General features: G+C 49.4%; 1 protein-coding gene across 1 annotated transcript; it reads right to left on the bottom strand.

The window, feature by feature from the left end:
• Positions 1–402: 402 nt before the first annotated feature.
• Ccdc120 (coiled-coil domain containing 120) lies at positions 403–20,812 on the bottom strand. Its single transcript, XM_057760399.1, is given in 12 exon segments — positions 403–1,462; positions 1,948–2,862; positions 3,897–3,995; positions 4,125–4,299; positions 4,566–4,628; positions 5,843–6,119; positions 6,455–6,595; positions 7,859–7,992; positions 8,134–8,224; positions 8,350–8,399; positions 8,402–8,503; positions 20,494–20,812. Coding segments are annotated over 11 exon segments (2,079 nt in total). The 5' UTR covers positions 8,421–8,503; positions 20,494–20,812; the 3' UTR covers positions 403–1,347.
• Positions 20,813–26,724: the final 5,912 nt, after the last annotated feature.

The following is a 26,724-nucleotide window of genomic DNA, read 5'->3' on the forward strand; positions in this document are numbered from 1 at the left end:
TTTTCTCCCCATAAAAATACTTTGTTGCCGGGCGGTGGTGGCGCACGCCTTTAATCCCAGCACTCGGGAGGCAGAGACAGGCGGATCTCTGTGAGTTCGAGACCAGCCTGGTCTACAAGAGCTAGTTCCAGGACAGGCTCCAAAACCACAGAGAAACCCTGTCTCAAAAAAGAAAAAAAAAAAAAAAAAACTTTGTTTTCTGACTGGCCGTGGTTGTACATGCCCTTTATGCCAGTATAGATGGATCTGAGTACAAGGCCAATGTGGTCTACAACTGAGTGCCAGGCCAGCCAGGGCTACAGAGTGGGTCCCTGTGCCGTCTAATAAATATATACATATAATCTGGTCTTCACTAGAGGTGTGGGTTCCTGTGATGAAGCAGACAAAGAAGCAATCCAGGGGTTCAGTTTATACATTTATTATAGAAATCCCCTTCCAGTGTGAGTAGTGTCTTGGGCCCAGATCCATTGATACAAAAAGAAAATTTAACACCAGGTAAAGGGGGTAGGGGAACCCCCAGTTCCAGAAAGTCACACACAATATAGAAAACACAGCTTATGTGGATTTGTTTAAAAAGTGGTAAACAGAGGAATGTCAAGGAGGACATGATGTGGCCTGTGGCCCATGGCCAGATGTCACCTGAGGGTTTTGCTGGCATTGACCAGTTGCCAGGTTTAACCACTGCAGCATCCCAGGATGGGACATACTCAAATGGCTCTGCTTCTTGACAAACTCTTGTATAGCCTCCTGACCGGGGAAAGTCAGCACAGAGGCCATGGGCAGAGATGGAGACAACAGCTCCTTCAGGCACCCCACCTAGACTTCCGTCCTTCCAAACGTGGACAGGAGCCCATCTGTCCAAGAACTCTAGTGGGAGGAGGCAGGGAATTCTCTTCATAGCAGTCTCTTAACCCCCGAGACTCTATATGGTCCATTTTGTTGAGGTGGGGTGGTGGCTCCTGAATGGAACAGGCTGGGCATAAGGACAGGAATGAACCCAACCAGGACTGAGCTCACAGCTTCCCTTTTATAAAACACCTAGTGCTGGGCAAAGACAGTGAATACTAAATCACAACTGTAAACAGAAATGGAGGAAGGGGCAGAGTCCCCAAACCATCATCCCCCTCTTTGAAGCTAGCTGGGGCCCTCCAGTCCCCCAGCACAGAATGAGAAGAGATGCAGGGGTATCGGACATCCTTCTGGGCCCCAAAGAAGCCAGGGATCCTGTGAGATCAAGCAGTTGTCCCTCAGAACCAAGAGCAACCATATCGCAGGGCTCAGCGAGGTTGACTGTATGTTCCCCAGACTGGACTATGTCCAGACCAACAAGAGGCTTATCAGGAAGGGTCAGACCAATGTCCCTGGGGTCTGGGGATCAGAACTGGAAGACTGTTCCCCCTCTAGCGTCAGGTCACTTAAACGAGCGCTCAGCTCCGGGGGATACAGGAAGTCCGTGTAGTATCTTTAGAAAAGACAGCAGGAATCCGGAAGACAGGGAAGGGAAGAGAGGAAGAGACAGACAGGACACACACAGAGAGAGGAAAAGAGGCTTGTTAAAGAGGTGGAGACAGGCACAGGACAGCACCTTCAGGCTCTTAAGCATGGGGTATGGAGTTTAGAAGAGAAAGCCATGGAGCACGTATGTCCCTTCTTCCCAGCACCCTGACTTCAAGGCTCACTGCCAGCTGTCATGTACTAGGGAGAATACATAGAATAGAATCTTTCTAAAGCTTGGGAAAGAACTCCTGCTACCAACATCCAAGATCCCCCTCACCAGGACCCTAAGGACTAAGGCAGGCCATGTCTGATAAAGTGACCCCATGCCAAGACCGCAGCTAGTTTCCTTGTGGTCCCACTCATCTGGTATCTTGACAAAGTGCTCCCCGGTCAGGATACATTCAGCATCTCAATCAATACCCCTACCCATCAGCAAAAGCACCCCCATACCTGCCGGAGACAGGGGGTGCTGTGAAACTCCTCGAGTGCGGGAGCGGTGCCTGGCTGGGAGGACCATATAGTGCCTGGCCCACTTCATAGCAGCGGGCATGGAGGAAGGGTGCGTGTGTTGGGCCCACGTGTGGGAGCACAGGTCTGCGCTGGGGCCCCATGGCCAGTCCCGAATTCCGGATGTACCAGTCCCGGAGCCCCTCCAGGGCAAGGTTCTTATGGCCGCCTCGCTCACCAGCTGGAGGTAGCCGGGTGGGTGGCGGCATCCAGAGTAATGGGTTTGGATGCACTTCCAGACCCTCCACAGCTTCTGGGGGCAGGCCACAGGGCTTGGAACGAATGGCACGGGTGTTGGGGTCTTTGCTGCGGAGAAGGGGGCTGCTGCCATCAGCTGCATATATGGGTGGAGGACCAGGGAGCATGGTAAGGAGCCCATCTCTGCGGGAAAGGGGTCCTGGGACTTCAGGAGCAGGCAGCAAATCCCCCCAACCTGCCCCACCAGCACCACGGGGCAAGCCCCGGTCCAATGAATAGTCCAAGAGGAAGTCTCCACACACAGGTGGGAGTCGGGGGGGTCCACGGGATGCAGGGGCAGCTGAGCTAGGTCGGGCAGCCCGAGGAGGGTCTGGGGGACCAGCGGTGCGGGAGGAGAAGGCAGGGACTGGTTGGGGGCGCTCATACAGCACCTCACTGCTCTTGCAGACTGGGGGACCAGCAGCAGGGGGACCCAGGGGCGCAGGTGGAGATCCTGCTCCCCCAGCAGCTGCCCGGTCCACCAGCAGGGCCTCAGAGCTATTGCTGCGGCGGGTGCGAGCTGCGAAGAGGGAGGCCCGATCCGAAGCAGGGTCAGGCCGAGGAAAGCCCATCTGTGAGTCCTGACTACCCGACCACTGGCGAGAATGGAGGCCTTCCGGTCTGGAGAACAGAGGTGCGGTAAGAAGAGCAGGGTCAGAAAAAGAAGACAAATGACGAGTGCCCTGACTGCCCCATCTCATTCTGAGCCTTCACTATCTCTAAAACAGGACCAGTCGTGTGCATGTAGCTACTAAGCAGTGTGTGTAAGGGCCACTGAGATTTGGCCCCAGACGGGAAGCCAGAGGGTAGGGCATGGAAATGCTCACCGAGATAAGGCCGCAAGCTCTTAGGGTAAATGTTTCTGGGAATGGGAAGGAAAGGCTAGCTAAGGAAGGACATACACAGGCACCCTCCTGTTCCCACAGCTCCTATTCTCCTGCTAAGGCTATTCTCATGGCTCCTTTCTACCTCCTGAAGAAAGTCCTAGGCCTTAGGACTGGAACTAAAGGCTTTCTGAACTCTAACCACCAGGTCTGTGAACCAGCCCCAAACAACTGTCCCACCATGCACAGAAGCATGCCCCCAAAAGACAGGGATTCTGTTCACAGCATGGGAAAAGTAGGCATTTAAGGACTTAAGGAACGTTACTGTTTGGCATGTCAAGGCTGACTAGTTTAAAACTTTGCATGGGCTCCAAACTTCACAACTTTGGTTTACTCACAAGTTACTTAATTAACCTTTCTGTGCCTCAGTTTCCACACCTATAAAATGCAAATAATAGCACCTCCTCAGAGGGATCTTAGGATGACAAAGGAGCTGCTATCCACCACAAATGCTACCGATTATTAGCAGAAAGTAGGCATTTGATACATGCTACCCAACATGCATTGTACCTGTGTCTCTCAAAGGCACTCACTTCACAAACAAGGAAGAAAAGATTCAGAGAAAGAAAATGACTTATCCCCAAAAATGCAGGAAAGCCCATACTCAATCTCTCACGCCTCTGCCTCCAATTCCCATGCCAGCTTCTAGCCACCTTTCAAAGCCCAGTTGCCCATGTCCCACATCTTTTGGAAATTCCTATTCAACATCTACAGTTCGAATTAAAGGTTTCCTCCTCTGATACTCAGACCCACCCTCAAGAGTCCCCTTACTTGCAAAGCCGGGGGCCAGTGCCCCGGGTGAGGACAGGGGTGGCAGGCACACTTCGCCCCTCAAAACTGGAGGCACTCCTGGGCAGCGAGCGGGTGGGGCTAGACAGAGATGGCAGGCCCACATCGGGACCCAGGTTAGAAACCGCACTCACCAGTAGGCCCTCCTGCCAGCCCAGGCTCAGGATCCCACTCCTAGTCCCAGGAAAGGAGGAAAAGGTTCCTCTTTACCTGGTGGGGCTGGCCACAGAGTTGCGCCGGCTCTTCAGGTCCCCATAAATATCTGAAGGGGGAGGTTTCCATGGGGCTCGCCGCTCAGGGCTCCCTCCGGATACTGCCCGAAACTGGTCCCAGGCCTTTGGTGGTGAGGGGCGCTCAGTTAGAGGGTAGCAGCTATGAGGGTCCTCTGGGTAGAAGGGAGAATAGGGTAGAATTCAATGAGAGAGGGCCTGGAAGGAGCAGGGCAGGTTTAAGGGAGGGCACCGACAAGCTAAGAGAGGAAGCAAGGCAAACGTAGGAGCTGACCTGTAAGGTCTAGGGCAGAGGAGGCGGAGACAGGTGAAGCTAAGGGCACATGGGAGCATGGGGCATGGCTAAAGAAGAGGGGCTGAACCAACAGATATTCTCAGAGGACATGGGAGGGGTGAGCTCAGGCTGGGGGATAGTTCTCACCATTATCATGGCTGGCCCCTGACTCTGAGAGGGAGCTGCTCTCCGAGTGCAGAACTACATCCTCTACAGGGGAGAAAGGAAAAGGCACCCTGTCACTCCAAGGTCTGAATTCCATCCCCTGCACCGCTGGATAGCATCTCTGTGTGCACTGCCTTCTGCTACCTGATTCTGGCGCCTTCCCAAGAAAAATTCATCTTTGCCAGACACACAGACCTCTAATTCCAGCTACCTAAAAGGCTTTATGAAGCAGGGTGCATGTGTGTGTGTGTGTGCGTGTGCGTGTGTAAAATAAGTTCAATGCCGGTCTGGAACATGGAATGAGTTCAAGACCAGTCTGGGCAACTTACCAAAATCCTGTCTCAAAATAAAAGCAACAACAAAACAAGGGAGCCGAGCAGTGTTGGTGCACGCCTTTAATCCCAACAGAGGCAAGTGGATCTCTGTGAGTTCGAGGCCAGCCTGGTCTACAGAGTGATTTCCAGGACAGCCAAGGCTACACGGAGAAACCCTGTCTTGAAAAAAAACTTAAAACAAAACAAAAACAAAAACAAAAAAAAAAACAATGTGCTGGAGAGATGGTTCAAGGTTAAGAGCACTTGCTACCCTTGCAGAGGACCTGGGTTCGGTTCCTACACCAGGCACTTCACAACAGTCTCTAACTCTAGTTCCAAGAGTTCCAAAGCCACTTGCCTCCACAAACGCCTGTATGTGTGTGGTAAATGTAAACTCACGCAGGAACACATACATGTAAATAAAAATGAATAACTATTTTTAAAAATAAAAACAAAAGCCAGGCAGTAGTGGTGCACGCCTTTAGTCCCAGCATTTGGGAGACAGAGGCAGGCGGATCTCTGTGAGTTTCGAGGCCAGCCTGGTCTACAAGAGCTAGTTGCAGGATAGTCAGGACTACACAGAGAAACCCTGTCGAGAAAAAACTAACTAACTAAATAAATAATAAAAATAAAGAAGAGGACTGGGGATGTAGCTCCATGGTAGAATGACTTTCTAGAATGCTGATCGGCCTAGGTCAACGTTTACCTGAATCCAAGACCACCATGAACTTGAGTATTCATCTTCCTGTTGCTTACTGTTCAAGTCCTCTGAACCTCAAGTCAGGTTATTACAATTCTCCTTGATGGGCATTCCCCTTATAAGTCCTGCTCACCTCTCTGCCTTCAACGGCTGCTCAGCCACTCCACCACTCCTATATGCATAAGCCACAGTCCATTCTCAGGGTCATTTTCCCACGCACTGGAGGGATGTGGGACCTGGCTTACCTTGACTGAGCTGAGCAAGGCGTGTGCCCATGCAGACACCCTGGGCATTGACTAGTGCTCCTGCGGAGAGTGGCAGCACCGGGAGGCCAAGGCGGGCCCGGAAGTCCCTGAGCTGCTCTTCCAGCTCGTGCAGCCTCCGCAGGGCATCCACCTGCACTTGGCGCCGCCGCCGCCTCTGCTCTCCAGTAAGGTCAGGGGCCAGGGCCAGGCGGCGGGCAGCAGCTGCGATCTGCTGCTGCACGGACACCTCACGCTCCAAGGCCTCAAGAGCCAGCTCCTGCACAAGCCAAGAGGGATGGAACAGAGCTAAATCATAGAAATGACTACCCAAGTAGCAGGAAGTTGGCAGAGCCCATCTATACTGGAAATGGGGCCTGTTCTTCCTGGGGGAGTCGTTTGCCTCAAGGGACAGGATGAGGAGGTGGGCCTATGTATCTAAAGATAGGAAGCTTGTCTTGACAAAGTTGGGGGTCTCATACTGCACGGGGAACCCACCAGTTCAAACTCTTTCCCTTCTTAGCTCCTCCCACTCCTGGCCATAACCCTCATTCTGCCCTTGTTTGCCCCTGCTCCTCACCTGCACCATCTTGCTCCCCACACCCAACTGCTTACCTCAGCAGGACACAAGGGGTGGTGTACTGGGTTCGGGTGTGGTGGAGGGTAGGCACGTGCTGCAGGGGGCCTCCGGCGTACCAACTGAGGACGTTCACCAGGCTCCAGTGGGCACTCAGGGGGCAGCTGGCCAGTTAGCTCCTGGAGGGGATGGAGACAGAAACTACAAGGGTTAGTTGGAGAGATGACATAAAGTAATAAGGGTAGGAAGTGTGGACCCTAAGTCCCTCAGTGGCTCCAAAAAAATCTCCGGGCCATTGGGTATCTTGGAAATCTGGAGCCCAGAGTTCTTAGTTTTTTTGGTTTTTGGTTTCTGGAGACAGGGTTTCTCTGTGGTTTTGGAGCCTGTCCTGGAACTAGCTCTGTAGACCAGGCTGGTCTCGAACTCACAGAGATCCGCCTGCCTCTGCCTCCCGAGTGCTGGGATTAAAGGTGTGCGCCACCATCGCCCAGCTGAGTTCTTAGTTTTTATAATTATAAAAGCCCACTGTATATGCTGCACATATAACACAGGGGCTGGTCTTCTGAACCCCATTAGAGTTCGTGTGTGTGCGTGCGCGTGTGCGTGCGCCTGCGCCTGTAGCTGTACGTATGTGTAGGCCAGAGGCCAATCTTGGAAGATGTTGTTACTCAGGATACTATCTCCTTTTTTTTTTTTTTTTTGAGACAAGGTTTCTTTCTCACTGGCTTGGGACTTGCTGATTAGGCTAGCCTGGCTAGTCAGAACGCTCCAGGGAAGCCATCTGGTCTCCGCTTCTCCAGCACAGGATTGCAAGTGCTGGCCACCATGCCCGGCCATTCTTTTTCCATAGTTTCTGAGGGTTGAACTCGGGTCCTTATGCTTACATGGTCAACTGAGCAAATTCCCCATCCCCTGAGCCCTATTATTCCTTCAGGAAAAGCGTGTGGACACTCACACTGAGAAGGGAAAATCAGAGCTGTAGCCAGCTGTGGTAGATCATGCCTAGAATTCCAGTTCGTGGGAGGCTAACGCATGAGATAGAGACTACCCTAGGCTTCAGTGAGAGTTCTAAGTCAGCCTGGGCTACAGAGTGAGACCCTGTCTCAGAAAACAGATGAACAGATGGATAGATGGGCTAGTGGAGAGAAGGGAACAATAATTCACCCTGCGTCAGTTCAGGATGAACTCTGTTGCCCAATTTTGGAAACAGTTTTCACTTTGGAGAGGGGAGGTTTAAAATTATTGACCAGTGACTATGGATCAGCATTGATACTGTGACGTCTAAGTCAAACTCTGAGGACACACAGGGTGACAAGAAAACTCCTAACCCCCAGACAATTGGTTAGGCACCTATCATAGTAGTCTGCCTGCCTAGACACCCTGGCTCCTCACCCTACCCCACCCCTCACCCCCACCTAATAGCCCTGGGGTGAGGCCCTCACCGCCTCCTGCAGACAGACTTTTCTGAGCTCTTGAAGCTTCAGGCTCAGGGCCTCTTGCAGGGCCCGCTGGCGGTCAAGCAGCCCTCGAAGACGTTCTGACTTCACCTGGGGGGCAGCCTCTCCAAACAGGGCAGCTGCGCACGGGGAGGGAGCAAAGATGAAGACTACCAGGACATCTTGGAGCAACTGTGGGGAGAGGGACCAACCCTTCCCAAGCAGGCACATGGAGACTCGGGGTAGGGAGGGGACAGCACGAAGTGGAGGCAGCCGCTTACCTGGGGCATTGAAGGTAGGGGAGCTGATCAGCTGACCTTTGACTTCCATCCTTGTACTGTCTGGAGGCTGTGGCTGGTGGCTGGACAAAGCCTGGCAGTGACGCAGCACAGAAGGCATTAAGCAGGCATATCCCACGACAGCCCCAGTCCCAAGGCCAGTCCTACTTCCCATCTTCCAGCTAGGAATAGAAAGTACCCCGGGCCCCACCCACCTACCTGGCCTGCCCACTCAGAGTCTGTGTCAATGTCTGGACCCACTTGGCCTGGTACCTTGGTTCCCTTCCCATTGAGTGCTGACACAGTGAGTGGGAAGCTGGGCAGACTTACAATGCCTCCTCAGAGGCCCATAGGCCACAGCCAGGAGTCTCACCTAGGGAGAGAATTAATGGTACAGGTTCAATTGAGTATACCAACCGCGAGCACATATTCAGCCTTGGGTGCCTGGAACAGTTATCTGCTCTGTCACAATGAATCTTTGAAACCCCTCAGGCAGGAGCTCCGTCATTATTACCTTTCCTTAGGAGATGAGGGGTGGAAAGCACAGAGAGCCGAAATAATTGCCCAGTAAAGGGCTTCACATAGGACAACCCCTCTGGTTCTATACAATTCCTCAAGACAGCAGCTCCAATCCTGCCATTTGCCTCTTGAGCACCTCGGTCCATCGATCAGGCAGAAAAGGGCCTTTGCCCAGGCTGTGGCCACAGTCTAGGGCACTGGGTTCCATCCTCTCACCAGCAGAACCTTGCTTCTCACTTATTTTGGAGGTGTTTGAGTTTCAGCACACAGTCTCACTCTGTAGACTAGGCTAGCCTGAAAGTAACTGTGTTCAAGCTGCTCTTGAACTCACAGCGATCCTCCTGCCTCAGACTGCCACATGCTGGGATTACAGGCAGGCACTACCATGCCCAGCTCATTTCGGGGCTTAGCTGCCGCTTTCAGAGGTGGTTCCTGAGTGCCACCCTCTCCCAGCTGCCACTAAACAAGAGCCTGGGCCTCCCTGTACTGCCATTTGGACAGGGAGCAGGTCTGCCCCAGGGAATCAGTAGCTCCAGCACCGCAAATGCTGCTGCACACAGCAAGTAGCCCACAAATGTACGCCAGCTGGCTGAACAAGTAACCGAGTGAACAAACGCAAGAGAGCCGAGCCAGGTATCCAGACCGGATCTGGCTCTGTACGCGTTCTAATTCCACCCTGCTGCCCTGATGTAGCAAGGAGTGCCCCTTGACCTCAGGGTCCCTCCAGCTCCTCTTCCCTCCCACCCTCTTCTGAAACTAGCACAGAAGTTATCCTGCTGGGATGGGTGAGAAGAGCCATCCACAGCCATGGATAACCCATTATCTGCCTTTTTCTGTCCCTAGAAGCCCTGGATGACCATGGAGCCTGCTTTGGCTAGCTGCCAGCCCTCCTTCTGCTTCTTTGGAGTTTGCTCCCTCCCTCCCACATCCTGCTTGGTCCCCCGCTGGGCAACCAGGTGACATCACCTCCCACCACCTGTGCTAACCTCCAAGGTAGGTAACTAGGAAGGCCTAATGGAGATAGCAGAGTTCCCATTTTAACCTACCTTGAATTTCACAGCTTGTTGTGATGTTCTAGAAAAGACCCAGACAAGCAAGGCAGCCTGGCTCTAAGCTCCTTCCCCACGTTCACACTGTAGGGTATAATCAAACTGCCTACAAGGTTCCCCCAGTTTATCTGTTGTCCTCCTGGCTGTCCCACAGGGTCTGTGACCCTCCCTCAAAGGACTCATGCACTATCCTCAACATCAATGTGACACAATCCCCAAATCCAGACACTACGCAGTGCAGAGGTTCTCACAAGCCCACCCATCTGGGGTTCAGTACGGCAGGGGTTCTTTGATGTCCCATCTCAGATTCCTCTGTCCTTCAGCTCCTAGAACTCCTACTTTTCCCAGGCCCCATTTTAGTTTGGAAAACTTTTCACAAGGCTGGCTTGAACCCCTTTCCACCCCAACAGAAACCCAACTCCCCTGACCTCTGGGTCCATTCACCCCGTTCGCCACCATCAGTCTCATGCTCCTCATTCGAGTGCCTCAACCCTTCCTTCTTTAGATCAGAGCATCGTGGACGTCAACACAGGGTCCAGACAGGAACCCCGACTCCACCCTGTCAGCCTGACCTAGGGACATAGCTAGGGCATGAGTCATTGGGTCACTGGGCAGGCTAGACTCAGGTCAACGCCCCACACCTCCATACCTGACTCAGGAACCTTTGCTTCTACTCTGCTGTGCTCTGCACACTTGCCTTGGGACTTAGGGCTGCCTCCCACCAAGATAAGATAGCGAGAAAGCAGTCCGCCACCACCCCTGCGTCACTGCCACCCCTGCGTCACTAGCGCTCCCTCACACAGGCCTCCGAGACCCTCCTGTCCGCCCCAGGGCCTTGTCATTCTGTGTCCTGTTGCTGGGACAGACTGTAGTATGAGAGTCACAGGGGGCACATGCGGGGACACACACACACACACACACACACCCAGAGGCAGGCCCAGCAGGTTTTTCAGGTCTGCCCTTCTGACACCATAGCTGAGAAAAATTCCTGGCTGTAATGACTGTTTACAACCAAGATACTTCACCTGGGTGGCACTCCAACACTGTCAATGAGAGCCCCCAGTTCCACATCCTGCCACCACTTGAACAAATACACACGCAAAGTCTGGACTGCTCCCCAGTGCTCCCTCCCCGCCACAGCACACCCCTTTCCATCACTCTGGGTGAACAAATAGAGGGAGAAACAGAGCCTGAACAACATGGTTTCTAAATAGTTCAGTTGGCCTTTTCTGAGGCACTAGCCCTGATAAAAGAGGCCACTCTGAAAAGTGGGAGGGATGGGGCAGAGAAGAGGGGGCTGAGTCTCTTTGCTCCATCCCTCTTCCTCCATTTCCAACCCTAAATTGCTCTCTATCAAGAAAGGAGAATGGGCATGTGGGAATTTGCCCTGCTCCCCAGCTCCTCCTGTACCCAACATTGCCCCTCCTATCGCAACCCTTTATTGTCGATGGACTTCTCCCGCCTGACCAGGCTCTCTGGAAGATCACTTCAGTACACTGCATCCCAGCCCTCAATCCCTGCGCCTTCACAGTCTCACACCCCTGGCCCATTGCTCCGAGGTACTCACCAATGCCAGAGTGCTGTATGACAGCCTCAAATAGCTCAAAAAGCACAGTTGTCTCGTCCAGGCCCTAGCTCTCCTGGCAGTAGAAGAGAACAGCAGTGGCTGCTGCCTTGGCTGCCTCCCACTAGGTAAGGCCCAGCCTACCTGGACAGGAACTGGGCTGGCCCATACCTTTTAACCCTTACCTGCCGGCTTCCAGGGCTAGGGCCACTCCTGGGGAAGCAGTCTCTGGGACCAGGTGCCTCACTCAGGGTGCCCAACAGGGCCAAGAAGAAAGCATAGAACTCTCTCCTCACTGCAGACACCTAAGAAAGAACTGGGGAAGAAGCGCTAAGAGCTGTAGGAGCAGCCAGCCACTGCTTCTCCTGCCTCTACTGCTGCCGAGATCCCCAGGCCACTGGAGCCTGCCTATACAAGGTAGCACCTCGGGGAATGGGAGCTAGGAAGCTGAAAGGTACACACGTACACACACGCGCGCGCACACACACACACACCTGTTTTTTTTTTTTTAACTCTGAGCAGAGTGCATTACCTCTCCAGACTCTTAGCCTTCCCTCCCAGAGCAATGCAGGGATAAAAGAAGGTCTTGGGGAAAATTTTTCCCATAATTAGGTTAATGGTTTTCTAAGCTGCAGAGAGAAGTTAACAGGGTTTCTCTGTGTGGTCCTGGCTGTCCTGGACCTCACTCTGTAGACCAGGCTGGCCTCAAACTCAGAGATTCACCCGCCTCTGCCTGCCAAGTGCTGGGATGGAACGAAGACATGTGCTACCACCGCCCAGCAGAAACTAACCTTTCTAAGGAGGACCAGATCCCAAGCCACCATCTTCCATAGTCCAGGAAGAAATAATCTTGGTTTCTGCTCTACAAACCTGAGAGATGGCACAGAAAGAGCCTTGTCTGAACAAGGAATGGGAAGCTGGGCCTTGGCAAGGTGAAAAGGCCTGCCTAAGAACATGATGATGTAAAACATAAGGAGCCAGGAAGTGGGGGTGCACACCTTTAATCCCAGCACTCGGAGGCATAAATTTGAGGGATCTCCATGAGTTTGAGGCCACCAGAACAGCCAGAACTCTTACACAGAGAAACTGTCTTGGAAAAACAACAAGGTGGGCATGGTGATGCACACCTTTGATCCTAGCACTTGGGAAGCAGGAGCAGGCTGATCTCTGTGAGTTTGAGGCTAGCCTGATCTACAGAGCAAGTTCCAGAACAAAACAAAACAAAATCAGCATGAGAAGGAGTTTGGAATCAGAATGCTAGAGCTGGACCCTGGGCTAGAGGTGGCCTGTGGCTGCTCCCAAAGGCAGAAGGGACAGACAGACAGCTCAGACTTCTGTATCCTAGCATATTCTTCCCGATTCCTTCTGCTTAACATTTGTGGCCTGAAGCGAAGCTTTATGGCAGACAAGGAAATTGAGAACTCTGAGTCCCTATGATGTCCCTCAACACAACCCTACCTGGGCACATTCTAAACATCTTCTACTCCAGGTAACATGATCTGCTTTGTGACTACAGAACCCAAACCTAACCCAGATCCCTTACAGAAGGCCAGGCCATGTATGGACAGGGATGGCTGTTTGGCTGTTCCCTCCCATGCTGGGGAGAAGAACTTAGAGAAGAATTCCCTCAGTCCCATGCTATTAAGGCTTCCTACACACCTTTCTTCCTGGTTGTGAAATTTATGGTGTGCACTATTGCTGCAGCCAGCGCAGCCTGGATAGCCAAGACTGGTGGGGGGTGGGGTGGGGGTGCTGGGATTGACACATGGAGGCTTCTTTTCAGGTGGAAGAACAGCAACCTTTATTTTGCCCCGAGCTAAAGCCTTTTATACCTCTACTGCTTCTGTGGAAAACCAACAGCCAGAAAGAACACAAACATCCTTGTCAATTACAGACCACAAGGAAGTTCCGCTGTCAGGGGGAGTGAGGGCAGCTGGATCACAACACACCACAAAGTGCCCTGCCTTTCCCTTCCCGCTTAGCTCTCCTTTGGTGTACTGGTGGAGGTGAGAGGCAGGCACAGGAGCAACTAGGTGAATACTTCTGGGGACTATCGTCCTGGCCATGGCCTCCCTTCCCCATCTTGTAGATCAGCAGACATGGCGGGAAAATGCATGTCTATAATCAGGGACAAGAGAAATGAGAAAATTTGGCTAATAATGCAGATGGAGCCTTGGGGTTTAGGTTACCATAAAATGGAGGGCAAAAACTGTTACTTCATCCATAAAATGAGCAAAATAGACAACAGAGATCAAATGAACTTTAGAAGGTATTTCATAGTACATGTAACTCACATCAAATCATTAACAACCCTTCGCAAGAACAAGAAATTTGGAGTTGGACAGATGGCTCAATAGTTAAGCGTATATACTGCTCTTCCAGAGGACCTGAGTTCAATTCTGAGAATCCATGTTACGTGGCTCATAACCCCCTATAACTCCAGTCCCAGGGGTCTAATACCTCTAGCTTCTGGGTGCACCTTTGCACATGTACTCGAACACACACACACACAGGGTTAAAAATTAAATCTTTTGCTGGGCAGTGGTGGTGCACACCTTTAATTCCAGCACTCAGGGAGGCAGAGGCAGGTGGATCTCTATGAGTTCAAGACCAGCCTGGTCTACAAGAACTAGTTCTAGAACAGCTAGAGCTCTTACAGAGAAACCCTGTCTCTAAAAAACAAACAACAAGGGGCTGGAGAGATGGCTCAGAGGTTAAGAGCATTGCCTGCTCTTCCAAAGGTCCTGAGTTCAATTCCCAGCAACCACATGGTGGCTCACAACCATCTGTAATGGGGTCTGGTGCTCTCTTCTGGCCTGAAGGCATACACACAGACAGAATATTGTATACATAATAAATAAATAAATAAATAAATAAATACAACAACCAAAAAATAAAATAAAATAAAATAAATCTTTCAAGAAATCTTAAAATTTGGCCAGGTGGTGGTGGCGCATGCCTTTAATCCAAGCACTCAGGAGGCTGAGGCAGGCGGATCTCTGAGTTCGAGGCCAACCTGGGCTACAGAGTGATTTCTAGGATAGCCAGAGTTACACAGAGAAACCCTGTTTCAAAAAAGTTAAGATTTTATTTACTTACTTTCGTTTTGTTTTGTTTTTGAGACAGGGATTCACTATATAGCCCTGAGTGTCCTGGAACTCGCTGTGTAAGCCATACTGGCCTCAAACTCATAGAAACCCACCTGTGTCTGCCTCCCAAATCCTGGGACTAAAGAACACTAATGTCAGCCTGAACGTATGTCTGGAAACCATGTGCCTGCAGTGCCTATGGAGGCCAGAAGACTGGAGCAACAGATGTTGTAAACCATCATGTGAGTGTTGAGAATTCAAATCAGTTCCTCTGGAAGGGCAGCTAGTGTTTTTAATTGCTGAGACATCTCTCCAGCCCCAACAATTTTGTCTGTTTGTTTGCTTGTTTTTAAAGAACAATAAATCTGAGGCTTGAGAGATGTCTTAGTGGTTAAGAGCACTTGCTGAGGGATTGGAGAGATGGCTCAGGGGTTAAGAACACTGGCTATTCTTCCAAAGGACCCAGGTTCAGTTCCCAGCAGCCACATGGCAGCTCACAACTGTCTGTAACTCCAACTCCAGAGGACCTGAGGACACCTTCACACAGACACACATGCAGTCAATACACCAATGTATATAAAAATAAATAAATCTTAAAAGAAAAAAGGAGTGCTTGCTCCTCTTCTAGAGAACTGAGGACTGGGGTTTGATTCTCAGTATCCATATCTGGTGGCTCACAACCACCTTCTAGCTCGAGTGGAACCAAGGCCCTCTTTTGACCTCTGGGGGTACCAGTACGCATGTTACATATATGGACACAGATACATATACATAAATAAAAATAAATCCACAGAAGCAGACTAGTTTAAAAGGAAGTGGGAAATAGACAATGATTCCTGGGCCAAGTAAACAAGTAGGACTGAGTTTCGCACACACATCATTGCCCCACTCGTGATTTTTTCATTTGTGCATGCTAAGCAAGCACTCTGCCACTGGCTATAGCCCTAGTCCCACAATCTGAACAAACCTAGTCTGACCGCTAAACACACATGCATACTGTACAAAGAGCGAATGGTGAGTCAGGGACTTAACTCTGTCACTTACTGGCCATGTGACTGTTTAGAAAAACCACTTTTCTGGGCCTCAATGTCCTCAATCTGTTAAATAGGGAAACTGAGGTTGTGAAGGGAACATTATAGGAACTTGGAGAACTCCTCAATGATAACTTATAAAACAGTTGCCAGGCATAGGTGACCTTTATTCCCAGTACTAGGGAGGCAAAGGCAGGAAGCTCTCTATGAGTTCGAGGCCGGCCTGGTCTATATATTGAGTTCCAGGTCAGCCAGGATTACATAGAAAGACCCTGTCTCAAAACAAAATTATAAAACAGAAACAGATACTCACAGAGTTATCGCAACCAACTGACTTAATTCAAGCTTGCTAGGATACAGCAACTGGCTAGGTATTATAGTGATACTTTATCTGTATAAACAAATAAATAAACAAAACTTGCCTGAAGATCAGAAGGTAAAATTAAGTCACTAGAGGCTAGGCAGTGGTGTCACACACCTTTAACCCCAGGATTTGGGAGACAGTGGCAGATGGATCTCTGTGAGTTCAAGGTCACCCTGGGCTACCAAAGATCAGTGCAGAAACAGATCCAGGCGGTGGTGGCTCACACCTTTAAATCCCAGTAATAGTAAATCACACACCTTTAATCCCAGCACGAAAGGGGAATATAATCCCAGCACTAAAGGGGAGGAGACAGATGTTCAGAGCTCAGTCTGCAGTCACCCAGCCTTGATAGAGATAAGATTTCTCTAGTGGCTTGGCTGTTTTTCTGATCTTCATCTTGAACCCCAATACCTGTCTCTGGGTTTTTATTATTCATCAGACAGGGTATCAGTACCCAAAGTGCAATGCTGTTATAATTACAAGTATTCCTCCGCAATGAATCAAACAGATATTTTTGGATGCTCCCTTTGACACAGAGCTGGTATCATTCAGCCTCACCCAATAAATTTGAAACAGATGTTTGGTTTTTTTCTTTTCTTGGGTAACCTTGTTTGAATTCTCCCTATCCAAAATCAAGAACTGAAAGTATTCACGGAGCCAAGAAGATGTCTTAGGGAAAAACCCTCGCAAAGCAAGCCAAACGTGAGTTGTCAGACACAATGTCTCATGTCTGTAACGCCAGCACTCCTACAGCAAGATAGGAGGCAAAGACAAAAGAATTCCCCTGATGCATGTGGGCCAGCAAGCCTGGAATTCACAGTACCACTGCAAATGAGAGACTACCTCAAACAAATCAGAAGGTGGGACCAACACCTGAAGTCTTCCTTTGACAGCCATACACCAGCCCTCACACACAAGGATGCACATTTACACAAAAATAAAGGGTAGCCAGCAGGATATTCCAGTGCCACCTGAAGCTTGAGGACTGAGTTAAATTCCTAGGACTTAACATGGTGCAAGAAGGGAGCAGACTCCTGAAGGATGTCTACAAACACACAAACACACACACACGCACCCCTGACTTCCACATATGATATAAATGTAAAAATATTATATAAAAATTGTCAGGGCTGGAGAGATGGCTCAGTGGTTAAGAGCACTGGCTGCTCTTCCAGAGGTCCTGAGTTCAATTCCCAGCACCCACATGATGGTTCACAACCACCTATAACAGGATCTGGTGCCCTCTACTAGGCACTCACACATAAAATATAAATAAATAAATAATTTAAAAAATTGTCTACAGGGCTGGAGAGATGGCTCAGTGGTTAAGAGCATTGCCTGCTCTTCCAAAGGTCATGAGTTCAATTCCCGGCAACCACATGGTGGCTCACAACCATCTGTAATGAGGTTTGGTGCCCTCTTCTGACCTGCAGACATACACACAGACAGAATATTGTATACATAATAAATACATTTTAAAAAATTAGCTACAAAGAACTAAACATATTCAGATGCATTTGAGATAGACAGCTGGTATTGCAGCCTCTAAAGTCTCCCTTCTTGCCAAAAGCAGCCATATTTGAAAGAGGGTGTGTGTGCCTCCCCCCCCACACCCCGTTCTCTAATTTATCATTAAAGATGCACGAACTGGGAAAGCTGTGATGCCTGCCTGTAATCCCAGCACCAGGGAGGATGAGACAGGAGATGTGCCTTGCCAGGCATGGTACCACACGCCTTTAATCCCAGCACTTGGGAAGCAGAAGCAGGTGGATCTCTGAGAGTTCGAGGCTACAGAGTGAGTTTCAGGCAAACTAAGACTACATGTTGAGATCCTGCATGAAAAATAAACAAATAAATAATATAAATAAATAAATGATGGGCTTTGCTATTGCCTGGACTGACCAGAGACTCCTGGGCTCAAGTGAACCTTCCACATTTGCTTCTTCTTTCTCTTTTTGGTTTTTTTTTCTTTTCTTTCTTTTTTTTTTGTTTTTTGTTTTTTGGTTTTTTCGAGACAGGGTTTCTCCGTAGCTTTTTGGTTCCTGTCCTGGAACTAGCTCTTGTAGACCAGGGTGGTCTCGAACTCACAGAGATCCACCTGCCTCTGTCCCGAGTGCTGGGATTAAAGGCGTGCGCCACCACCGCCCGGCCTCTTTTTGGTTTTTCAAGACAGGGTTTCTCTGTGTATCTCTGGCTGTCCTGGAACTCACTTTGTAGATCAGACTAGCCTTGAACTCAAAATCCATCTGCTTCTGCATCCCAAGTGCTAGGATTTAAGGCATGTTGCCCAGTTTCAGTTTAGTACTTGGGTTTTTTTTTTTTTTTTTTTTTTTTTTTTTTTGGTTTTTCGAGACAGGGTTTCTCTGTGGTTTTGGAACCTGTCCTGGAACTAGCTCTTGTAGACCAGGCTGGTCTAGAAGTACTTGGGTTTTTGTTTTTGTTTTGAGACAGGGTTTCTCCGTAGCTTTGGTGCCTGTCCTGGAACTAATCCTTGTAGACCAGGCTGGCCTTGAACTCACAGAGATCCGCCTGTCTCTGTCTCCCAAGTGCTAGGATTAAAGGCGTGCGCCACCACCACTCGGCAAGACAGGGTTGCTTTGGAGCCTGTCCTGGAACTAGCTCTTGTAGATCAGGCTGGCCTTGAGCTCACAGAGATCTTCCTACCTTTGCCTACCGAGTGCTGGGATTAAAAGCGTGTGCCACCACCACCTGGGCACATTTGCTTCTTGAGTAGCTGGAGATACAGCACTACCAGGCTGAATGAGCCTGACTCTAACATCCAGCAACAGTCGCTGCCTATGCCCCTACACACAGCACAGAGACCCCTATGGGTGGGATGTTTTAGCACCAAAATGTTTATTGATAACTTCATGAGAGAAAGAAAGAAATTCCTTCCCTCATCTCACCCCTACCAAGTCCTGAAGCCTCTGACCAAGAACAGTTTTCTTTGGTTTGGTTTTGTCAGTCCCAAGAAGCAGAGATAATACCAAAATCAAAACTGAAAATCAGGTGCCACAGATGACATGACGTCTCGTAGCCTCCCTCCCCCAACATGGGACAGGCCGCAATATAGAAAGACTGAAAACACGATCCAGACCTCTCCGACTCCCAGAGAGTCAATGAATAATTTAGGGTGTTCTTTCACAGTTCAGGGGAGCAGGGCTTGTGGGAACGTTTCCATGCACTCCTAGGGCAGTAAAAGAAATGCAAGCTCCATGTGAGATCACTCGGATGGAGACGGGGATGGGGAGATCCCATACAAAAACTCCGCCTGCTGCAAAGAGCTTACAAGGCTACTTGTTTCTGTATAAGGAACATACTGTAGAAGCCCTGGGGACAAAGAGCCTTCAAGTTCTGAGGCAAGGGCTAATGAGACTCAGAGTACAAAAGGGATGGGAAATGGATGTTAGGAAGGGCTGAACAAGTTGGAAGGTTACAATAATAAGTAAAACGGGAGGCCTGGTTGGGGGAGTGGGATTTGAGGTTAGGACAAGAATGAGTGCAAGGTCTAAAAGAGAAAAAGTCACTATAAGATAGATGGAGCTCAGGAGGCAGAGCAGGGGCCAGCTATGGTGGGACACGCCTCTAACCCTAACACTCTGGAGGTGCAGACAGAGTGATTGTTACAAGTTCCAGACCCACCTAGGTTCCATAGTAAGACCCTGTCTTTAAAAAAAAGGCTGGGGCCGGGCGGTGGTGGCGCACGCCTTTAATCCCAGCACTTGGGAGGCAGAGGCAGGCGGATCTCTGTGAGTTCGAGACCAGCCTGGTCTACAAGAGCTAGTTCCAGGACAGGCTCCAAAGCCACAGAGAAACCCTGTCTCGAAAAACCAAAAAAAAAAAAAAAAAAAAAAAGGCTGGGCATGGTGGTGGTACATGCCTATCATCCCAGCACTCTGGAGGCAGAGGCCAGAGGAGCACATCACATATTTGAGGCCATCCCGGACTACATAGCAAGTTCCAGGACAGGCAAGGCTATGTAGACAAATCTTGTCTAAGAAGAACAGAGCCAAGACAAGATGCTGGATAGAAGACTAAGGTTCAGAAGATGAGGAAAAAGTACAAGGAGACACACACCAATGTAGAAAAATAGCCAGAAGACATGACTGGGATAAGTCAAGCCAGTGATCAGGGAGGGAAAGGGGCAGGTTCAGGTGGAGGTCAGGAACACGAAAAGACAGAATGAAGGCAGGGACGAAGTGGTGATATCAGGGAGAAAAAAAGGGAAAACTGATGGAGATCTGGAGTGTTGGCAGGGCCACAGTTCAGGGGGGTACAGAAGTCAGAGGTCAGCAATCAGGATAGAACCGGAACAAACTAGGGTTAGTGGAAGGAATTCAGAGACTGGATAAGCATTTTGAAAACAGTGTGGTCAAGCATCCGATCAGAATCCGGAGTTGTTGTTGGGCTTCAAAACAAGGGCTTCAGAGATAGAATATGGTCAAACAGGGACCTGGGCCAAACACAAACCTGGATGGGGCTGGGGATCAGAACTGGGCTTGGCGGACAAAGAAGGGGTTCAAGATCACACTACGCCAAAATATAGTTAGGTCAGGAGTAGGACTGAAGGCTCTGGGCCAAGGACTTCGGAGTTTAAAAGGGATGTCGACAGGTCAGACAGGGGTCAGGGGTGGGGGCAGAGGGTCAAAGGGTGTAGGTGCGCGCGCAGGTCCATCCTTGTGGACGTTTCCGGGCCTCGTCCCGCCCTGTCCCCACCCTTCTTCTCCTGGCAGGAAAGGTTACTCACCGAGGGTCCTCGCACCGCTGTGCAGGTGGGGTCGGTAGAAGCCGATAGACATCTAGTGGGCGCGCCTTCCCTCGCAGCGCCCCGCTCGTCCCTGGAAGCGCGCCTCCTAGTCTTCTGCTCCCTACCTCCGGGCCGCGTTCGACCGCATGCACTACCGTTAGCCTTCGGGGGTAGATGGGGAACCCCCAGATGGTGGGAGAGGTGCGGCGGGGGCGGGGGCCCCGCGCACCTCACCTTTAACTCAAGACGTCCGTTGCTGGCTGCACAGCCACCTCTGCCGCTGAGCGCGAACCTAGGGGGTTGGAGGACGAGGGGGCGGGGCGCGGGACCACAGCAGTGGCAGGCACAAAGTGCGCAGGCGCCAGTTTGGGTCTTCGATTTTTTTTTTTTTTTTTCCAGCTTTGGGAGCGCCAGGAATGAAGAAGCGGGGAGCGTGTGCGCACGCGCCTTTTGGGGCGACAGAGCCCTAAGCCACGCCCCCTAGGTGAGCCGACGGGTGCCCCGACTCCAAGTCACTCTTCCCCCAAGGCAGTATCTCAAATGCTATCTACAAGCCTTTATCACGCCTCTACAGTACCCCAAACAATTCCTTTTGCCATCTCCTAGATGCTCTCCCAAACGACCTTCCGTTATCCTCCAAATTATATCCCCAAAGTATTGTCTTTGATCCCAAGCAGTACCTCCAGGCCATTGTCTGCTGTCATTGACCTGCACCAACACACAACTCTATCTATCGAGCATGCAGAAATCATCTGTTTGCACGAGGCTAGACCCACAAGTTATCCTCCGTGAATGTAAAATTGCGTGCAAAATTTTTTTCATAAGTAGATCCTTGGGGTGTGCACTTCAAGCTACACTCCAGCAGCCTCCAAATCACTCTTTTCATCTGTGTTGCACCCCTCAAATAACTTCCCATAGTTCCCCCAACTGTTAATCCCAAGTAGTCAATCCACCCTTCCTCAATAGTCAATCTGCACCAATAAACTGCCTTCCACAACCTCCTTCACCATCCTCAACTGACGCTTGAAGTCAATAGCTTCTAAACAGCATTTATATTATTTATTCATTTGCGGTGCCAGGAATTTCCAGAACCCAGGGCCTCACGCATAATAGGTAAGTGTTCTATCAATGAAATAAATGCCGCACTCCGAATATCCCTCCTAAATCCTAATTTTATTGAACATGGAAAACACCTTTTGTTGACCCTAACCACTCCATGGGATCCCCACACCACCCTCTATTGATTCCCAGGGGGCCATCCAAGAATGTGCAGCGCCACCCTGAACATTACTAATTATGACCAATATAGGCTCCACTTGCACCTCGAATCACTTCCAACTGTCGCTTGTTTAACAGCGAACCATGCTCCGTGGACACCCCACCAAAACAAGCGCCTTCTACTAACAGATCATCCTATTGCTACAAAACTTTGTTTTGTTTGTTTGTTTGTATGGGAGTTGAAGTCCCATAAGGCACAGACTGACCCCCAACTCTATGTTGTCAAAGATAATCTTGAACTTCTGATCCTCCTTCCTCCACCTCCCAAGCTAAACTCCTAGCCTCTTCCCCATTTTTTTTTTTTTTTTTTTTTGGTTTTTTCGAGACAGGGTTTCTCTGTTGTTTTGGAGCCTGTCCTGGAACTAGCTCTTGTAGACCAGGCTGGTCTCGAACTCACAGAGATCCGCCTGCCTCTGCCTCCCAAGTGCTGGGATTAAAGGCATGCGCCACCACCGCCTGGCTCTTCCCCATTTTTTGAGACAATTTGATGTGACCCAGGCTAGCCTGACCTTGCTGTGTGATTGAGGATGATATTCAACTCCTGATTCATGGGGCAGGGGAGTGCTCGGATGGTAAAGAGCACTGCCTGCTTTTCCAGAGGTTCTGAGTTCAATTCCCGGCATTGGCAAACAACCATCTGTAGTTAAAAAAAAAAAATCTGGTGCCCTCTTCTGGCCGACAGGCATACATGCAGACAGAACACTGTATCCCTAAATAAATCTTTAAAAAAAAAAAAAAAAAAAGAACACTGGCTGCTATTCTGGAGGACCTGAGTTTGGCTCCCAGGTGGTTCATGCCAGTGTTTGTAAAAACAAAAGAAAAAAACAAATTAACATCAACTCCTGATCCTCTTGCCTCCACCATCCCAATAAGGTCCCATTCTCAGTCCTAGACAACAGCCACAAATCAACTGTCTATAGATTTTCTTTATTCTAGACATTTTATATAAATGTAATATGTAAATCTTTAAAACATTTATTTTTACTGTATGTGTATGAGTGTTTTGGCTGCATGTATATATATGTTTGTACCACATTCATCCAATGCCTGTAGGGGCCAGAAGAGGGCATCAGCTTCCCTAGAATTGGAGATACAGATGGTTATGAGCCACAATTTGGGCCCTCTAGAAGAGCAGCAAGTGCTCTTAACCCTGGAGTCATCTCTCCAGCCACCACATGCAGATGTTTTAATGTCTGACTTAGCATGAGGCTTCGGTGGTGATGGTGATGAGCATTTTTTTTTTTTTTTTTTTTTTGGTTTTTTGAGACAGGGTTTCTCTGTGGTTTTGGAGCCTGTCCTGGAACTAGCTCTTGTAGACCAGGCTGGTCTCGAACTCACAGAGATCCGCCTGCCTCTGCCTCCCAAGTGCTGGGATTAAAGGCGTGCGCCACCATCGCCCGGCGGTGATGAGCATTTTATGAGACATGGTCTCACACCGTATCCCAGGCTAGCCTGAACTCCCAGTGATGCTTCTGCTGCAGCCTCCCAAGAGTGCTTCACCATAGCATAGGTTTTGAAGGTTTATACATATTGTAGCATGGAACAAGCAGTCTGTGCTTTTGTTGTTCTTGTTTGCTTTGGTTTTTCGAGACAGGGTTTCTCTGTAGCTTTGGATCCTGTCCTGGAACTCACTCTGTAGAGCAGGCTGGTCTCGGACTCACAAAGATCTTCTGCTTCTGCCTTCAGAGTGCTGGGATTAAAGGCGTGTGCCACCACCGCCCAGCTCAGTTTTTTTCAATGTTGAAAACAAAACCTAAAAATAAACACAAAAACAAAATGAAAAACTTCCAAAAATATCCCCCAAATGCCCTTTAGCAATACTTAATGTCACTGATTCCAAGCCACTTTTCAATAATTGTAAACCTCACCTCTAAAATTCCCCTGGAGCCCCAACTCTGCCTATAAATACTCCCTAACTTCCTTTCCTTAGTATCACAACTACACCCACAAACTGGAACCCCAAACTACACTACTTTTTAAGGATGTTCATTCATGCCTAACTTGTCTACCTCTCTCTCTCCTCTCTCTGTATGAGGGTGTGTCTGTGCTCTGTTTCCCTGAGCTTTACTTCTGACATTTCTTCCTGTCTTCCTTTTTCTTTTTCTTTTCTTTTTCTTCTTTTTTTGGGGGGATGGGAGCTTTTTTCTCTGTGTAACAGTTCTGGCTGTCCTGGAACTCACTCTGTGGATCTGAAACTCAGAGATCCCGATGGATCTGCCTCCCAAGTGCTGGGGTTAAAGACATGCCTCCCTCCCTTCCTCCTTCCCTCTCTCCCTCCCTGCCTTCCTCCCTCCATAGCATTGGCTGTCCTGGAACTATGTAGACCAGGTTGGCTTCTGCCTCAGAGTGCTGGAATTAAAGGTGTGTGCCTCTCCTCTCCTCTTCTCCCTCTCTCTGTATATCTCTATCTCTCTCTCTCTCTCTCTCTCTAGGATGCAAATTGCTCAGGCTGGCTTCAAACTTTACCACTAGCTAAAAATGACCTTGAATTGATTCCGCCTCTCTAGCCTCCTCCTACGAGGTAGTGTTGCAGGCATTCCCCACCATACCTGGCTGGGATCTTGCAAGCCACCCACCTGGCTTATAGAGCACAGGCACAGAAAGAAGAGAGACCCTGCCTCAACAAGCGGAGAAGCAGCACTGACTCCTGCAAATTGTTCTCTGACTTCTGTACATTTACAAGAGTGCACACACAGCCGGGCGGTGGTGGCGCACGCCTTTAATCCCAGCACTTGGGAGGCAGAGGCAGGCGGATCTCTGTGAGTTCGAGACCAGCCTGGTCTACAAGAGCTAGTTCCAGGACAGGCTCCAAAACCACAGAGAAACCCTGTCTCGAAAAACCTAAAAAAAAAAAAAAAAAAAAAAAAAAAAAAAAAAGAGTGCACACACACACAAAAAAAAACCCAAAAAATTTAAAACCCTAAAACCATTTTTTTCAACTGTGCCATCTACATCATGCCCCCAAGAAGTCTCATCTACACCCTCAAATTGCCTTTCAGTATCCCCTAGTGCTACTTGCAAACGTAACCCATTTACAGTCCCAATCTCCCAACCATACTCAAACCATTCTCCAGTGACCCCGTGGCCCTTTGATGGGTCTAACAACACCCAAGTAGTGCCCAATTGTGCCCTTAAGTTGTTCCCAGTAATTCCCAAGCATATCTAAGTGCTCCACAATAGCTTCCGGCTCCACCCCAAAGGCTTCAGTGTTAGCCTTTTGTGGCTGTATAGCTCATCATCATCAATTTGGGAGCTTAAGATAACAGAAATTTGGAAATCTGTTCTTTCACAATTCTGAGAACTAGAAGTGTACTGTCAGTTTCACTGAGCCAAAATTAAGGTGTTACCAAAGCTGTTCTGGTCTCTGTAAGAGAAAATCTACTCTTTGTCTCTTCCAGCTTCTGGCGACTGCCGGCATTCCTTGGCTTGTAGCCCTCTCACACAGTCTCTTCCTCCCTGTCAGTCAGGTGTGCATCACCTACCTTTCATAAGAACACTTGTGCCGGGCGATGGTGGCGCACGCCTTTAATCCCAGCACTCGGGAGGCAGAAGCAGGAGGATCACTGTGAGTATGAGTTGAGGCCAGCCTGGTCTACAGAGTGAATTCCAGGACAGCCAGGGCTAAGCAGAAACCCTGTCTCAAAACAAACAAGCAAACAAAACCACTTGTGGTTACAATTAGGGTCTATTTGGATAATCCAGACTAATCTCCCCATTTCAAAATCCTTAATTTAGAAACTAACAATGCTTATGTATGCCTGTAATCCTGACTACTATTGAGATTGATGTTATAGATCACTTAGGCACATAAGTGTTGCTGTTGTTGTTTTTCTGAGACAGGGTTTCTCTGTAGCTTTGAAGCCTGTCCTGGAACTAGCTCTTGTAGACCAGGCTGGCCTTGAACTCACAGAGATCTGCCTGCCTCTGTCTCCCGAGTGCTGGGAGATACCATCGCCCAGCATAGACACAGAAGTTTTAAACCAGCCCTAGTAACATAACAAGACCCTGACTTACTTTCTCTCTCTCTCTCTCTCTCTCTCTCTCTCTCTCTCTCTCTCTCTCTCTCTCTCCTTTCTTTCGTACACAGTGGGTCTGTCTGCATATGTCTCTGCAGGCCAGAAGAGGGCACCATATCTCAATACAGATGGTTGTGAGCCACCATGTGGTTCCTGGGAATTGAACTCAGGACCTTTGGAATTGCAACCAGTGCTCTTAACCGCTCAGCCATCTCTCCAGCCCTCTTTCTTTCTTTTGTTATTTTTTTTTATTTTAATTTTTCGAGAGGAGTTTCTCTGTGTAACATTCCTAGCTGTCCTGGAACTCACACTGTAGTCTGGTCTGGCCTCGAATTCACAGAGATCCGCATGCCTCTGCCTCCTGAGTGCTGGGATTAAAGGCATGCGCCACCACTGCCTGGCTGATCCTGATTTTTCTAAGCTAGCCGTGGGAGTGCACACCTTCAATCCCAGGACTTGGGAGGCAGAGGTAAGTGGACCTCTCTGAGTTTGATGCCAGCCTACTCTACACAGAGAGTTCCAACCAAAGCTAAGACCCTGTCTTAAATAAACAAAACAAAATAACCCCCTGATTTAGTTACATCTGCAACGTCCTTCTGAAGCTCTCATACCCACTCCTTGGTCTAGCTTTCATATTCTCTCTCTCTCTCTCTCTCTCTCTCTCTCTCTCTCTCTCTCTTACTCATATTTGTTATATAACATTCATGAGGGCCAATGGGGTGGCTCAGTGCATAACAGCTATTGCCACCAAGCCTGAAGACCTGATTTCAATGGCCCAGACACACATAAAGGTAAGAGAGAACTGACTCCTTCAAGTTATCCTCTGACCTCTAAATGATGCACACATAAACATATTCAACAACACACACACAATAATAAAAAAATGTTTTTCAAAAAAAATGTTTTTTCAAAAGGTGCAGAGTAATGGCACACACCT

Source organism: Chionomys nivalis, chromosome X (assembly GCF_950005125.1).
Source record: "Chionomys nivalis chromosome X, mChiNiv1.1, whole genome shotgun sequence".
Taxonomy (NCBI): domain Eukaryota; kingdom Metazoa; phylum Chordata; class Mammalia; order Rodentia; family Cricetidae; genus Chionomys; species Chionomys nivalis.